This window comes from Leptinotarsa decemlineata, unplaced genomic scaffold (assembly GCF_025532065.1).
Source record: "Leptinotarsa decemlineata unplaced genomic scaffold, Ldec_3_MD MMD2_tig00000010_RagTag_RagTag, whole genome shotgun sequence".
In the NCBI taxonomy this organism is placed as follows: domain Eukaryota; kingdom Metazoa; phylum Arthropoda; class Insecta; order Coleoptera; family Chrysomelidae; genus Leptinotarsa; species Leptinotarsa decemlineata.
The window spans coordinates 7,842,140-7,859,732 of record NW_027412538.1 but is presented as its reverse complement, the minus strand read 5'-3'; the positions used below and the strand labels follow the sequence as shown (position 1 = coordinate 7,859,732).

Genomic DNA, 17,593 nt, shown 5'->3' with positions numbered 1-17,593 from the left:
TGTTATTTTCGGTCGGGTGGTTTTTATAAAAGTCATATAGAAACAGTACTTGCTCTCTAGCTCTAAAAACTTCCGGTGTTACCCAGTTTGTATTGTTAGTTTTATATTGTCCTATCAAAGTTAAAGGAAAGGAATTGTTAAAATGGTGAAAGAAAGTCTCATGGAAATTATTATATTTTGTATTATCAGTTTCTTCAATAAACACACTACGCCATAATGGGTATAAAGCACTGGGCTATGCAGACGACTTAGTCATCTTAGTCCAGGGTAAATACAAAAATGTAGTGAAGGGATGCATGCAGCAGGTCCTGAACATTATAACAAGATGGACCGAAGAAGAAAGGCTTAAAATAAGCCCATCCAAATCGACCATAGTAGCATTCACCAAGAGGACTAAAACGGAGGGTCTCGGACCTCTAAAACTTCGAGGTGAAGAAATACAAGTGTCAGGGGAGGTTAAATATTTGGGAGTAATACTAGATTCCAAACTGACCTGGAACCAACACTTGGACAGGATAAAGAGGAAAGCGGAGGTAGCACTGATGCTCGCCAGACGCACCTATGGAAAAACATGGGGGCTAAAACCAGACATGGTATATTGGCTATACACGATAGTGGTTAAACCCATGATAACATACGCATCTCTGGTCTGGTGGCCAAAGATGAAGCAGGCGACCTCCATCAACAAACTAGGCAAGATGCAAAGACTTGCATGTTTGGGAATGACGGGAGCAATGAGAACTACTCCAACAGCTGCATTGGAGACACTCCTGAATCTACCTCCCTTACACTTTGTGACAATGGGGGAATATACCGAGCGGATAGAAATCTAAACTACATCTATCCGCCAGGACTAGACACATCTGTCTTTCATGCGGAAGTGTATGCTATCTTGCAGTGTGCAAGGCTTATCAAATTGAGACCTCAAAGAAATGAGCGGATCAATATTTTTAAAGACAGCAAGAGTGCACTAGGGGCTCTGACAAACCCGAAGGTGACATCAAAACTCGTCTGGGAATGCCATGAAGAACTGAATGAACTTGCAAACAGGAACAAATTAACTTTGTACTGGGTGCCAGGGCATTCAGGAATCACAGGTAATGATAAAGCTGATGAATGCGCTAGACACGGATCATCAACTTCATATATAGGTCCAGAACCAGCTCTGGGGGTACCAAAATCATTGGTACGAAACCAGATTAGGACATGGACCAATAAGAAGCACACAGAGTATTGGCAACAAACACAGTAGAAACTTCATTAGGGAACCGTCCGAGTAAAGAACCGAAGAACTACTTCAATATAGTAGGTATAGGTATTGGCTCAGAATAATTACAGGGTTAGTAACCGGTCATTGCCCGCTTAGAGGACATCAGAATAAAATGGGAATGTACAAAGGAAACCTCAGCTGCAGATTATGCAACGAAGGGATAGAAACAGCTCTACACATCTTATGCGAATGTGAGGCACTGAATCACAGGAGGCAGGCAATATATGGACGTACAAAATTACGCCCAGAAGAATATGACGAACATCCAACATGGAACCTGTACAAACTAGTACAGGGAACGAGACTGATGGAATGGGTGTGATGAGAAGATGGGAGAATGAACGCCCAAGAGGCTGCAGTGTTTTCTGGAGACTTGGACTAAATGGACAAGTCAGACAGCTCTCAAGGTACAAAAAAAAAAAGAGTCTCATATTTGAAGTTCAATGTGGCACTGAATTATTTAATAAGATTAGTATATTAAAAATGTTACAAACCTTCCAAACATTATAACAGTTTTTTTCGAAAATTTCAAATGAAATATTTAATAACAATAATAAATGGTATTCATTTTTATCTTGGCGGAGTTTAGCTTATGCTATTCTACCACTCAACCAAAAATATTTATATACATGTGTGTATAAATAGTCATACAGTAGCATAACTTAAAAACCTAATCTAGATTTTTAAATCATAAACCAAAAGTACATGTAGGTGAAAAAAAACAATGAAGTAAAATTAATTGAATAATTTAATTGGGTTCATTTCAATTCAATTCAGGCAGATCCATTGTTTACTGAAGAGGATAGCTTTCGTTTTAATTTTAAACTCAGATAAGGATAGTAATTTAAATTTATCAGGATATGAGTTGTACTCGGTTATAGCGCTGTAAGAGAAAGAACGTTCGAAAAAAAGATAGTGTGATGCGGGAGGGTGAGCATATTGATGTTACAAAGGTTTCTAGAGTGATACTGGTGACGTGGATTCATTTTGGAGTAGAGGGAATCTGGACATTGGTTTCTCAATAATTTGTGAACGAAGCATACAGGTGATGTTTCTTTCTGTTTAACATGTTCAGCCACCCAAGATTGTTTAAAAATATTGTTGCATGATCTCTTCGTTCAGCGATAATATTAATCGGACACAGGCATTCTGAACTTTTTGGATCCTGGAAGAAGTTTCTAGCCATAGACAATATTACCATAGTTGAAAATTGATAAAATAAGTGAATCACACAGTTGAATCTTCAGATGTTTAGTAAGATAATATCTGTGAGGGTATAGATGTTTTAGTAGACCATATGTTTTCGGGGTCACACAGTTAACATGGCTAATGAACCTCAAATTGCAATCAATTGTCAACCCCAAGCATTTTATTTTGTCGCTATATTCCAAGTTGTGATTATTGACAAAAATCGACAAACTAACTATGGCCCTATTCCGGTCCCTCTTATTATCAAAAATTATGGCTGATGATTTATTTGGGTTGATGTTCACACAGTGATTTCTTGATATTTTGAATAGGTCATCCACACCATTATTTAAAAAACGTTCAACGGATAAAAAATCAACAATTTTTGTGGAAAAAATTAGATTGGTGTCATCAGCATAGGTATGCATTTGAAAATTTAGGAAAAAAATTAATCGGATGAGAATAGAAAAATTATATAGACAATTTTGTAACCAACAAATTTCAATGAGAAATTTAAGAAAACAAGAAATTGTATACAAACTTTGAGCAACCGATGACAAATTGATATCCAGTGTTTCTAAAACATTAATATCACATCCACCAATACACAAGACATTTGGATTAGGTTCCCCCGGAAAGAGATTTTGCTTGAACTTCAACTTGAGTTTTTTATATGTTGGACCACACTGAAAAAAATCAAATATGACACTATATAATATTTTCTACTAAAATTAATAACTCACATATTGACAATGTTCATTTAGAACTTCTATCTTTTCCACCGTGGTTGGAAACCAGATCGAATTTCGGCATTCTGGATAACCATTACAAGATAAAAATTGACCCGGTCCATTTTTTTTATTCCTGAAAAAATATAGAAGTATTTACTGAAGAGCAAACTTCATTTTGTAAACAAAAATAATAATTTGATCATTTTCATATCATCTGGAGATGAAATGTGGTCAAAAAGATAACGAACCCTTGAAATTTCAATACAGGGATCTATATTAGGACCTTTACTCTTTCTCATTTATAAAAATTCTATTTCGGAATTACAGCTTCCTGGAAAATTTGTACTATTTGCTGATGATACAACTGTGATATATTTCAATGAAGATTCACAATTAATACACTAACAAATAGAAGTCCATTTAAAACAAATAGATATTTGGCTCAATATACACAAATTTGGCTATTTCGAGATGAACTACATCAGTTGTTCATTCAAGAAACACTTCTAAAAAAATGATTCCTTATTTTCTTGGCTTTACTACTGGACATATGCCACCATTTCTTTAAAGGATTAATGAACAATAATGCTAAATGGTATGGAACAATGAATTTGCTAAGACTATTCGAAGAAAATAGACAAAAAACAACTTAAAATGTCCCAGTTCCCACACAGGAACAACAAAAACTCAAATGATTTACACAATGCAATTTATTTATTTATTTATTTATTTATTTGACACTTTGGTACATTGAGTACATGTGCTAAGTCATAATTAAAAAACAAAAATAAAACTACAGAAGTTGAACAATAAATATGGTTCACGTCCACAAACTTTCACAACATAGAAGATAAAAAATATCTACTATGAATATCTACTGATATGAAAAAAACAAGGAGTGGTGGGATGCTAATTTGCTATCTTTCAATATCACTAAAACAAACACCAAATGACAGGTAATCACGATGTGCTCTTGATTACCTGTCATTTGGTGATAACTTAGTGATAAAGAACGAGACTCAATCTAAATTTCTAGGTATTCACATTGTCAACAAGCTCAAATTTATTGAGCATATTAAACAATTTAAAAGTAAATTTTTTTCTGGATGTTATGTAGTGAGAGTAACTTCAATAAATTTGGGAATCAAAACTGCCAGAACGTTGTATTAAGCCCTCGTTGAATCCCACCTACGTTATGGAATACCGTTTTGGGGAGTATGCAATTCATCAGCACTTCTGTCTGTATTGATACTGCAGAAACGGGCTATCAGGTATATGTGTAAAATTGAACCTCGTGATTCATGCAAACACAAATTCGCTGAGCAAAAGATTTCAACAGTGATTGCTTTGTTCATTTTGGAAACGGTTTACCTAATTTACAAAAATATGACCCTATTTGAGGCTTCATGCCATTCTTATAGCATCCGTTCCAGCACGTTGAAATTGCCAATTCCTTCAATAAATTTGGTCAGGATTTCTATTTATTACAATGGGGTCAATATGTTTAATCCCTTGCCCTCAGATATAAGACAGGCAAATTTTACCAACAAAATGTTTAGAAAAAGGGTAAAAACATTTTTGCCTGATAGAACGATGCTCGGTCGGTAGCCAAGCGGTTCGGCGTGGGTGCTTTGTTCACTCACTCGAATTGACTGCCGTGTTGGTCGGTGGTTCAAGCCCTAGTCTGAACGATCGATCTTTACTTGCTATCGTCCAACCCGTGTTAGGAATCACACGTTAAAAGGTAAGACCTCGTTAATCCTTAGCTCGCACAAGTTTCGACTTCTAAGGGTTGTCGTTCGTAGGGGTGCGACAGCTGGTTAACGGTTAACAGAACAGATTTTTTAAACAGATCCTATTATAATTTGCAAGAGTTCTATAATGATAAATTTACGTGACAAAATGTGAATATTTGAATTTAGGTTATATAAGATTCTTGTTTATATTCTTGTTTGGATATAAATGTTTGTTTGTCTGGTGCAATTGGTGTGTTTATTTAAGTTATATTACATATAAGTATATATATGTTTATAAGTCTATTACATAAGTGTTGATAATCTTTTTAAACAAGTCTGTACACAGCCTTGTTGAGACAAAACTTCGATGTTGAACTATAGTGTATGTTCTAACTTTACTTTTTTGTTGGTGTTTTATATTTACATTTTATATTTCTATACTTACATTTGTATGTATTTTACACAAGCTTTGTCCACAAGATTTATTCTTAATGACAATAAAGTATATTATTATTATTACAGCACATTTAACAATTGATTATTTGAAGGAGAATACCGAATTGATGAACTTATTGAACATATAATCCTGATTTTTTGCCTAGAGCCTTTTTTTGTATCCCTATGTCAGACATAAGATGACTGAACACCGAATTTCATTACCTAAAGACACTTCTGCAACAAACTTTGTTCCTACTTTTGTCAAAATTCAAAAGGTGACCCTCGTATTTTGATGCTTTATTGACTTGTTATTTTACCCTCCTTATGCCATTATTTTGAATTCATATAGAATTTTTGAAACATTTCAAGGAAACATCAAATGAATTACTGTAAATTAATCATTTGCCTTATAGCTGACACTTGACAAAATTCTTTGGAAAGTCGTTCATTAAAAAAAACTTTTTGCAACATTTTCTTGATAAACTCTCTATCTAGCACCTCAGAATTCCAAAAAAATGATTATGAAGTTGTGGAGAATTCACTTCCCTTCTTCTTAATTTGAAGCGAATCCATTCCAACCGTTTCCGAGGAATAGGTGAAAAAACAAAAACGTTAGCTTTGACCACCCATCTCCCACCTCTACTCTACTTTAATATTTCAATTGCTACTGAATTCACCTCAGCACCATATCGTTGCCACATTTGGGACATTTCATAGCAGGTCTATATTCCTCATTGCTAACAGTATCATTTGCAATGGCAACAGGTCTGTCGTCTAGTCTGTTTGCTAGACTTTCATCGATGAGCTGTAATTTTTGCAACACCGTCTGGAAAACTGCTCGATATTTTGCTATCTGCTCTTGTCTCACTTCTTCTGGATTTTTCAAACCATCGCATATCAATTTCAAATCATTTTCGAATTCCGCTCGTAGAACGGGCTTCGCTAATGATACCTCCAATCCAATATTGTTGTATCTGAAATAGTAAAATGAAGAATTAACATTTTATAAAGCCGTTAAAAAAAAGGGGGGAAATTGAAACATTTTATACTTCTTTCCAAAAATGAGTTATGAATTATTGCATTTTCTACAATTTGAATTTATATTAACTAATATTTTTCAACTCACCCTTCCACTAAACCCATTCCGAGTATACCTGGGACAAAGTACATATTCTCGTGCAAACCTACATACTCCCTAGATTTGATTTTATCAATATGCTCGGCATGGGTGGCATCTGTGCCAATTCCATGCTTTTCCATAAGAGCTATCAAATCAGCTTCGGTTAACAGTTTCGGTGGGCTCGTGGAGCTCTCGACCTTCGATAGAACGCTTAGTTTTGAAATTTCAATATTTCATCAATTACTAAATACATGAGTTAAATGACGATCTGAGAACAAAAACTGTTTTCACAGAAATAAAACACTTGTCTAAGCTGCTTTCGATGTAGAAATCTAGAAGAAGAGAAACAATTTATACTCACAATATCCAACACAGTGGGAATAAAGGTATCGCCAATACTATAGTTATTCATTTCTTTAGCGTTCCACTTTTCATAAATGTAAACATCCAAATAGTTTTTTTCCAAAACAACCAACCCCTTGGCAGTGAATTTTTCATTAGCTATATCCACAATGACAGTGGTTTCAAAACCTTTAGCATCTTTATGGACGCATGCCAAAAAGTGTCGAACAATGTATTCATACAGTCGCTGCTCATTGCCTGTCAAATTTGTGGCGAGTTTAATTGGGTGTATCGGAGGATGAGCCTGAAAAAGATTTTATTTCATTCATTTCATTCAATAAAAGGTTATTCATTTATCTTTTTGTATATTACTATAATTATGTACGGTTAATGAAAATAGAAATTATTTCAAAAGTAATTTTCAGATTTGCACTTAGGTCGCTTATTTTTTCAAAAAACGAACACAACAATAAGTTTTAGACCGTATTCTTTTTGTCGAAAGTAAATTAAAAGTCATTGAATTGTTTTGTTTGAAACTATTAAAGTTTGACTTCAATTTTGATATGAAGTTCGGAAATGTTCCTGGAAAGTTATCCTGAAGACTCATATCATGCATCAATTGTGCATTTCCCATTCGAAATTTAAAAACATAACAAAAAACCTTGTATTACAAAAGGTATAAAAGTATCTGCAAAAAATATGCGAGCACTGCATATGCATGCATGGAAATTTCGATAATACTGATTTCATTAACTATTTCAATAAGTATAGGAATACATATAGAAAAGTAATAAAAAATGGCAAAAACATGTATTACTTCAACAGAATTGAACTCCCCAAGAATAAACAAAAATAAACAAAAAAAAACATGGAATATTACCAATAATAATTTGATTTACATAAATTCTGTTTCAAAATTATTGTTGAAAGGAAATATTAAGTTATATGCGGATGACACAACATTGCTTTATTTTTCTAGTGATACTAAAGAAGTCTACAATATCATGAAAAATGACATTATATTGCTAACTTCTTGGTTGAATTATCATAAACTGAGTTGGAGTTATGAATCTTCTTTAATGTTGATAATTAAGAACAAAATCAGAAACAAAGAGAATTTGGCTGTTAACAACAAAATGATGAAATATTGTCAAAACACAAAATTTTTAGGACTATACATTGATGAAAGTCTTTATTGGAATACTCATATTGAGATGTTAAAAAAAATCGGACCAATTTTAGGAATATTATTTAGAATTAGAAATTTTATTCGAATAGAATATCTCAAATGTATATATTTCTGTTTGGTATATTCAAATCTACAATATTTAATTTCAATTTGGGGAACAGCTAATTTATCAATAATAAATCCTCTCAAGAGACTGCAAAATAAAATAATGAAATGTATATTCAAATTACCATATCTTGAACCTACGTCAAATTTATATATACCACGTGATCTTTTAGATATTAAGTCTATTTTCCAATTGAAAATTAGTTGTTTCATTTATTCTGTTAGAAAAAATCACAAACATTCGAATTTGGGATTCAATCAAATAAATACCATCCATGACCATAATACAAGACAAGCAAAAAAACTATTAGTTGAATCATATCACTCAAAATTTGGGGATAAATCAATATTTCATTTAGGAGTTAAAATATACAATAATCTTCTAGAGAAACTTAAAATGAATCAAAAAACAAAATTCAAATCGGAATTGAAAAAGTTTCTGCTTTCTTCCTCTAATTAAAATTCTGATCTCCATATTGCTTTTTTTTTGTTTTTAATTACCATTATAATTTAAAAATTTATATACGTATGTGTGTATATATGTAAATATGTATGTATATATGTGTTTGTATTTATGTATTTATGTACTGTATATTTAACTGATATTTAATATTGAAGTTATTTATTTAATCATTATTTTAAGTTTTATCCCTGTTATAAACATTCTTGTTTCTTGGGATTAGTAAAAATAATTATTATTAGAAAAGCATATGACCAAGTCAAAAAAGCCAAGTCCTAATTCAGATGAATTGAACTCATTTTATTGTTCTGTGACAACTAAACTGGCTGAAAAAATCATTGTGAAAAACAACCCGATGTCATACTTTCTTCATCACACCTACAGATATCTATGAAATAAAAAAAAAGTTTGGTGAAATTAAAAATAAAAATTCGGTGGAGTGGGATGATATTTCCTTAATAATTCTGATGACTCTTCCTGACACGGCTTTGAGTGGGTTGGCTGAGGCAATACATTTCTCATTCTCCAAAGGTATGTTCCTATCGTGTCTGAAAATTGCCACAATCATTCCTCTTCATAAAGGAGGCAATCTTGACAACCCAGCTAATTTTAGGCCAATCACTTTGCTACCCGTCTTATCTAATGTTATAGAAAAACTGAAAAAAAAAACGAGTAATATCCTTCCTCGAGAAAAACAATATAATGAATTTATTCCAGTTTGGCTTTCAATCTTCAAAAGGTACACAAGACGCCATATTTTCACTCCTGGAAAATCTGTACAGCAATCTTAATGAAAGATAATCTGCGGCGGCTATGTTTTATGACCTAACCAAGGCCTTTGATTGTGTAGACCACATGCTACTTCTTCGCAAGCTAGAAGTTTACGAATTTAGAGGATCTGCATTATTTTAGTTGGAGACGTAGCGGCAGAATGTTCTATTAGATGGAATTTCATCAGAGGAACGTTTCATTGGCAGTGGGGTCCCACAAGGTTTCCATTTTGGGACCGGTGTTGTTTCTCATTTATGTCAGTGACTTAGTCCATGTTGACATAAGTGATAAATTCACATGTTTCCCTGACGACACCACTATCCTGCCTCAAATTTACTTGATCAAATCATCGTTGACATAAGAAGGGTGAAAAAGTGGTGTGATTCCAATCTTTTATCATTCAACATCAACAAAACAAATGTGGTCACGTTTAGATGTAACATAGGGGAAGTACACTTGGAAAATGTCAAAATTGAAAATTTGGAGAAAAACAAATTTTTAGAGCTCTTCATTGATGAAAATCTAAAATATGATTCCCATGTCGACTACTTATGTAAAAGACTAGCAACAGGATGTCATGCAGTGAGAGATGTTGCAAGAGAGTTAGACACTACTATCAAAAGATCAGTTCATTTTGCCTAAATTAAGTCCTATTTACGTTATGGAATTTGTTTCTGGGGAAATTTTGCACAATTTCGTTTCAATATGGTATTCTCTCTACAAAAAAGATCCATCAGATATTTATGCAAGGCTAGCTACAGGGATTCATGCCGCCCATTATCTGTGAAGCGAAAAATTCTGACCTCAATATGTTTTTTCATTTTGGAAACAGTGTGTCTTATCCACATAAAATATAAAAATTAATTTAATACCACCACAACTTATAGTACACGTCAGTCTTACTTCATTTCTCGAAACAAATGTGAAAAATACTTATTGAGTACTCATTTATTCACCTTTATCTTCTTACTATATTGTTCTGTATTATTTTTTCCTACGTGAATAAATATTATTATTATTTTCCTTCCAACACCACTCTAGCCCTTACACAAAATTCTATTATTTTCAATAGCAAGAAGTTATTTAATCACCTTTCCATTAATTTAAGGCGAATATATAGTGAAAAGAAATTCAGAAAGAAAGTAAAAGAATTCCTTGTTGGAAGGCCCTATTATAGTGTGGACGAATTCTACCAATGCTTTATCGAGTAATTGGCATGTTGCTTTGTGTAAACAAGTTATTGGAATCAACGCGAAATGGCTATCGATGTTTATTACATAGCATTATATATTTACATTTATTCAATATTCATGTACTTATATTTGTATCTGTTCAGCTGGGCTTAATATTGTTCTGTTCATATACTCTGCTCTTGTCTCTAAGCATTATTTTATCTTTTATATTTGTTAATTGTCCCATATACACGTTTTACTTTACTAGACTTTGCCAATAAGATGTTCAGATCTTGGGCAATAAAGCATATTTTGATTTTGATTATGGAGTATGCCAGTATGGTTTGGTCGCCACATTACCAACAAACGTTGAAAATCTTTTATCTTCCAACCCTGGAGCAAAGAAGATGGTGCAATGAACTAATTGAAATATACAAGATGATGAATCACCTGTACAGTTTAGGGATTTGCGAAATCCCGAAAGTTGTCCAAAACCGTAGACTGAGGGGTCATGAAAGGAAAATGAGGAAAGAACAGACACAAGCGAATGTGAGGACTCATAAACGCAACAATAAACATCTGGGAAAGCCTTCCATCCGTCTGTGTGAAATCCGGCTCTATTGAACAGTTTAAAACCCGAGTAGATTCATACATGTATGCTCCATTATATCGTTATGATCATTGATAGATTGTATCAGACATTATATTATCGTCAGAAAGACCGTTATATTTGTAATACACTTTTTTATACCATTTTATACTATTGCTAGCCACACAGAAGTTATATTACAAAATGGAATTATAGAAATTATATTATTACATTAATGTTGCTAAAATGAGTATAATGTGCAAAGATAATGAGCTATGTAATTCTTTAGGTGTATATGTAAAATCAGCTCTTGAGCTGCTGCCATATCGATAAAATGAATAAATAAAATGCAAACTGCACACCTGATCAGACTTTCTTCCTTGTCTGGGAGTTGGACCACCTTCGTTTATAATCCTCTGAGCAAATGGCCCCCATCTTGGATCATCTCTTTGCTGCTCAACTAAATTCGTCAAATTCAATTCCTTAGGAAAGATATTTGTTTCAGTACGTGGATAACTAATGAATCCTTGAGTATATAATTTTTCGGCAATTTTCATTGCATCTTTAGCATTAATTTTCAGCTTTCTTGAAGCATTTTTTTCCATTTCCTAAAAGCCATTTCAATGTGAAAAATTTAAATATAATATGATTTATAAGTTTCAAATAAGCACCAAAACTACATTTAGAGAAAACAAATCATTTACCTTCCAAAGGCAAAACGCTCACAATTTCCTTGAAAAAATTTCTATCATAGAATTACTTTTTTTTTAACTCAGGTGATGGGAGACGATATTCAACTTACCACTGTGTCTAAGGGTAGCGGACGCCATTTACTTTTCTCTTTACTCTCAACACTTTCCACAACAGCTTGGGGATTTTCCTTGCAAATATCTAATATGGCCTGGCAACAATTTTTATCAAAGAGCCTATCTCTTTTCCAAGTGAAATCGGTCGTTACATCTTTGACAGTATGATTCACTGAAAAAACAAAGTAAAAAAACTCCCACATTTTTAGGAGAGATCAATTTTTGGGAAAAAAAATTTTGGCTTTCTACTTCTCCATCTTCAGACACAAACTGGAAAAAAGCTCCCTCGAAACAACTACCTTCTTATTAACATTTAATTACACAAAAAGAAAAATTTTGAAACAACTAATATTATTATTTTTTTTTATTTCTTCATTTACTACAATCTGTCTCCTCTGTGGGACATTCAGCAGTATGTTGGTTGGTGCTATCGCTGCAGTGCTCGGTGTGTGACTCGGTATGTTAAAACAGTAGTTAAAACACTAAAAATATTAAAAAATAAAAAGTCTACTGGATTGGATGAGTTGTCAATAGAAACAATAAAAAGAAAACCAAAAAAAAAAAAAAAATAATCGATGTGGTGATTACCCCTTTGACTTATTTAATCAGTCTTTATGCAAGGATACTTTCCCGAAGAATTCAAAAAGGCATTAGTAATACCTCTTTTCAAAAAAGGCGATCGCTCGGTAGTAAAAAATTATAGGCAAATCTCTTTGCTCTGCTCACTGTCTAAATTATTTGAAAAAATAGTCGCAAATAGGATTACGCATTATTTGGCAGAAAATAATATACTGTACAAAGATCAACATGGATTCAGAAAGGGTAAATCAAATGAAACTGCAACATATCACTTACTGAATTATATATACAAAGAAGTGGATTCGAATAATTTTGTAATGTCCTTATTTTTTGATCTAACAAAAGCGTTTGACACAGTGTCTCCTGAATTTCTAGTTGCAAAACTGACCCAACTTAGGTTCCCAAATAACTTGTTACAATGGATTGAATCTTACCTCAAAGGGCGTACCATGACTGTAAAATGTGAAAATGTTAGATCAAGGTGCAACGACGTTAAGCTTGGAGTGCCACAGGGGTCAGTGCTTGGACCATTGCTTTTTTTGTTATATGCAAATGATTTGTCAGAATATCTGAAAGATTGCCACCTTACCATGTTTGCGGATGATACCACTATCACAGTTACAGGGGGGAAATATTGATGTACTGCTTAGTAAGGTAAAATGCATAATCGATAGTTTTAGCTCCTGGTGTCAGGGAAACAGATTAATATTAAACTCCACAAAAACTGTAATAGTAAATTTCTATAATAGGAAAAATATAATGTTCCAGATGACCTACAAACTATTGACGAAATAAAGATTAGTAGCAAAGTAAAATTTTTAGGAACTTACTTGGATGAAAGCTTATCATGGGATCTGCAAATAAAAGATGTCTGCAACAAATTAAACAAGACATTCTTTGCTTTAAGGCAAATGAAATCATGCATGGACACAGCAGGTCTACTAGAAATCTATTTTGCTATGGCATATTCACATATATCCCTCAATATCATAGCATGGGGTTGCAGTAATGAATTCATCAGAGTATTTGTAGCACAAAAGCGCATTGTTAGACTAATTTTCAGCATTGAACACCGAGACAGCTGTAAACCAGTATTCGTTAGAGAAAAATTATTACCGGCTCCCTCCATATACATTCTTAAATGTATAGGATTTGCTAGATCTAACATCCATGAACTAGAAACAAACGCAACGGTGCACAGTTACAACACACGTCATGGTGATGTTTTGCGTATTCCAAGTCATAAGACAACGAAATATAAAAAGTCCCCTTTGTATAATGCCATAAATCTGTATAATAAATTACCAGAGCAGATCAAACAAATTACCTCTGATAAAGTGTTTCATGGTAGAGTAAAGCAATTGCTGCTGCAAAAATGTTACTATAGTTGTGATGAATTCCTGGAAGATGATTTCCGTTGAGCAATGATTTTACTAATTTTTTTTTCCTCTTACTATTATTTAGTGTTATCTTCGACACCTGTTCCATATTTTTACTAAGGAATTTATATACGTGTCTTGTCTATATATGTGTATGTATGTGTGTATGTATATGTGTGTATATATGTGTATGTGTGTATATATATGCATATATGTATATACACATATATGATAAATGAAATATATATATATATATATATTTTAAGTTATTGACATACCATATGTACATACTGTACCTCAGTGGCAAATAAATAAATAAAAAAAATAAATAAATAAATAATGTTTACTACGATTGTAAACTAATTTTTTACGAACATTGAATTTTACAAAAAACACTTTTTTTCTATTCAGTTTGTACTCCAAACATTCGTTTTAGAATTGAATTGATTTTTAAGTTAATTGCTTCCCTCTTTTTTTTTTGGAAGATTCCCACATTTTTTATATGAAGATTTTTTTGAGAACAAAACACAAGCACTACAGAAAAATACTTAAGGCGCTCTGAGTGCGGTGCCTGTGCAAAAGTAGCGATTCAAGTTGGATTTGAATCGGGGCGATAAAATTCATTTGAAAAAATACGTTCTGAGGAAGTTTATTCCACATAAACACAGTTTTCCAAATGGAAAAGTTCTTGCACAGTGGAGATCGAGGTGTACTGAGTTGAACCTGAAAACGATGAGCAGCCACAATCCATAGCATATTTCTGATATGTACCGCTCTTGGTGGAATCAAATTTGCCAAGTCACTTGAACACCTCCTGTGAAAGTATATATAAAATAGAGACAAATACCCAAACTTTCTTAGATGTTCCAGACTATTAAGGTTGCAAGTGATGTTCGTGTCCAATCAGGCAGATGGCTCTTTTCTGGATGGAATCCAGCAGTTCAGGGTATGCTTAGAGGAGAAGCTCCATACACAGTAGAATAATACAATCAGAGGCTCTCTTACCACGTGATCCGCCTGAGTTGCCGGGGACCTTCAACCGCTCTTAGGATGAAATTCTCATCCAACGCGATCAGTGCTGTAGTATCGAAGGATTCGACGGTACCACGGGCATCGGATTAGTTATAATAAATGGTCAGAAACTGATATTGTGTTTAGTTTATTCGCTGTTGTTATTATTGTTTTTAGTTTTTATAGTTGGTTATACGTAATTTACCACAAAATATTCTATAATGATGTCAAATTTCATTTTTACATGAGCGCACGCCTATGGTAAAAGAACAAAACTGTGGAAGTGGACCTACATAAAGCATCAAAAGTTGCTGGTTTGGAACAGTATTCCAAACTTTTGAGAAGCAGGCTTTGCAATTCCAGTGACATGATTGTGCCAAGACATATTGCTGTCCATTTTAACCCCCAACAAACTTATTGAAGTAGAAAGTGGAATTGAATTGAATTGAACCTAGTTATTATCACCCTAATTCGAAATCACCTCTAGATCCTCATCAAGATATGCAACCTCCTGCTGCCGGTCAAGATGTACATCCAAATGGAATGATGAGACCAGTGTGTCGTCTGCAAAGCAGCACCATATTGGGTTCTTGGTTTTTCCACTAAGTCATTGATATACAATAAAAAGAGGGTTGGAGACAATATGGATCCCTGGGGAACACCAGCGTTGATGGTGAAAGTATTTGAGAGATATCCATTGATAGCGACTTAAAGGAAACGTTCTTTCAGGAAGCTGGAGAGCCATACACAAAAATGATTCAACAAGATGGAGTGTAGAAAGCCAAAATCTTTCTTTCTAATTTTATCTAATTGGAATACAAAGCATGCTATGAATAAGTTTCATTTGAAATGATTTGAAAATTGTTTGAAAGCAATTTTCTGCGTTTCTTGGCCATGATCTGCAAGTTTTTAAGCCTGACATTTCGTCTACTGCTGTGCTGTGGCATTATCAAAGGCGATGTGATAACGTCAGACATGAGAACGTGCAGACCACGGCCAAAAATCCCGGAAAATAGCTTTCACACAGTTATCTCCGGCCATGAAAATTTACATTCTTTGATTCGAAAATACTCATAAACCAAAGTGAAAGTTATAATTTTTACTTTTGATTCTCCAAAAGGGCTCTGCAATGAAATCTTCTATGGCTTGGTACCTTTCCACAACAAATCCCAATGTTGGGAACTGACAGGAACCGTAACTTATCAATTTATCTGCTAACTTTTGCGGAAAAACTTTTTGCAATCGTAACGTTTGCAATCGGGTGAAAGCAGCTCCTGAAAATAAAGATCAAAACAAGAGAAGTTAGAAATGAAGGTTACCATTAACCAAACTTGACAAATAAAAAACAACAAAAATTATTGTTTACATTGCTACACAATCAGTTATGATAATAATTCACCTGTTCTCAAATCCAGTTCTTGCCTTACATCAACTGCATCACTGATATTTCTATTAGGCTGTCCAAGAGTATTTAATGCTCGAAAAACAGAAGCTGCTGTTATTTCAGAGAATTTCGCTCTATATATCCTGAGATTTGGTTTTACATCGGAACATACTTTTATTATTTCAAACCCAATGTTTTCCCCTTCTCTATCACAATCCGTCCATATTATCAAACCCTGACATGATCTGATTTCTCTTTCTAAGGTTCTCTAAAGTAAAAAATTTATTTTATTTAAAGGTATTGGAATGAAAGGTAATTCAACTTCACAAACTTAATAACTTGTTCTTTCATTTGTTAGAAGAATTGTTGATGTCTGGTTGTCTCTTCAGGTTAAGGAACTTCCAGGTTAAGAATTTTTTAGAATATCAGTTTTTAAGTTGAAAATATTTGGTAATTATTCGGATACAAGGCTCACGCTTTGAAAAAAATTTTTAAACATATTTTTGATCGCTGTTCATTAATCCCTCTTCTCATTTTATGAAACACTATAAACATAGTATCAACTTTAACTTGAATCTGAGATATGGGTATGTGCAGATTTTGACATATCAAGCATAGCTTTGTGATTATAATCTTTTAATTCATTTGACAAAATTCAGTCAGCCTTCAAATCTTTTATAGAAAATTGGAATTAGAATGCCCTGCATGTATCAGCACATCTTACTTTTATATTTTGGAAATCTGCATGACATGTTTTCACCACTGGGGCATCAAACAGTTCTACTGGATTACAGCCCTGCCACGATTTATGGTTTACTGTGAATTCATAGTTGAGCAAATGTCCAGATACCGAGGTCATAATCATTGTAGCTTCTTCTCCAAGAACATGAGCTGTAAATTCATATATCTTATTGTATACAGAAAAACCTTCTCTCTGAAAAGACATTTTCAATAAACATATTCAAAAAAACAAAGTAAAGGAGTGAATACCCTATTAGAGTTTCCTCTGGATAAAATAGATGCAATATTTTTGGCCGCATCATTCTTCTCTGCCACATTCAGATATCTCATGATGATTTTCGTATCTGTACTATAATGTCTTGCATTGAGGAAATAATTAAAAATATTTCTAAAGTTGCATAAAACCATTTAAATCATTTTCGAATAATCAAACTAAAACTGCAAAAATATTTTAGCCTATAACCCCAAAATTTTTGTTGTGATCAGGTTACCTGTGTTTTGTTGTTTTACCACAGAATAGTATAAATAAAGAATAGTATTGTTTAATGTTTTGTGGTTTTACCTTATGGCTCGTATAAAGCC

General features: G+C 33.4%; 1 protein-coding gene across 4 annotated transcripts in view; it reads right to left on the bottom strand.

The window, feature by feature from the left end:
* Positions 1 to 17,593, bottom strand: part of Top3alpha (topoisomerase 3-alpha) — a 27,828-nt gene extending 10,235 nt beyond the window's left edge. For 2 of the 4 annotated variants that reach the window (XM_074171345.1, XM_074171347.1), the window contains exons 1-11: positions 17,261 to 17,496; positions 16,995 to 17,204; positions 16,286 to 16,538; positions 15,990 to 16,160; positions 11,914 to 12,089; positions 11,474 to 11,719; positions 6,845 to 7,129; positions 6,490 to 6,680; positions 6,041 to 6,337; positions 3,202 to 3,322; positions 3,000 to 3,144 (exon numbers count right to left, since the gene is read on the bottom strand). In XM_074171345.1, the coding sequence (XP_074027446.1) occupies positions 3,000 to 3,144; positions 3,202 to 3,322; positions 6,041 to 6,337; positions 6,490 to 6,680; positions 6,845 to 7,129; positions 11,474 to 11,719; positions 11,914 to 12,089; positions 15,990 to 16,160; positions 16,286 to 16,538; positions 16,995 to 17,204; positions 17,261 to 17,419 (2,254 nt within the window). In that variant the 5' untranslated portion in view covers positions 17,420 to 17,496. The other 2 variants (XM_074171346.1, XM_074171348.1) reach the window with 2 other exon arrangements.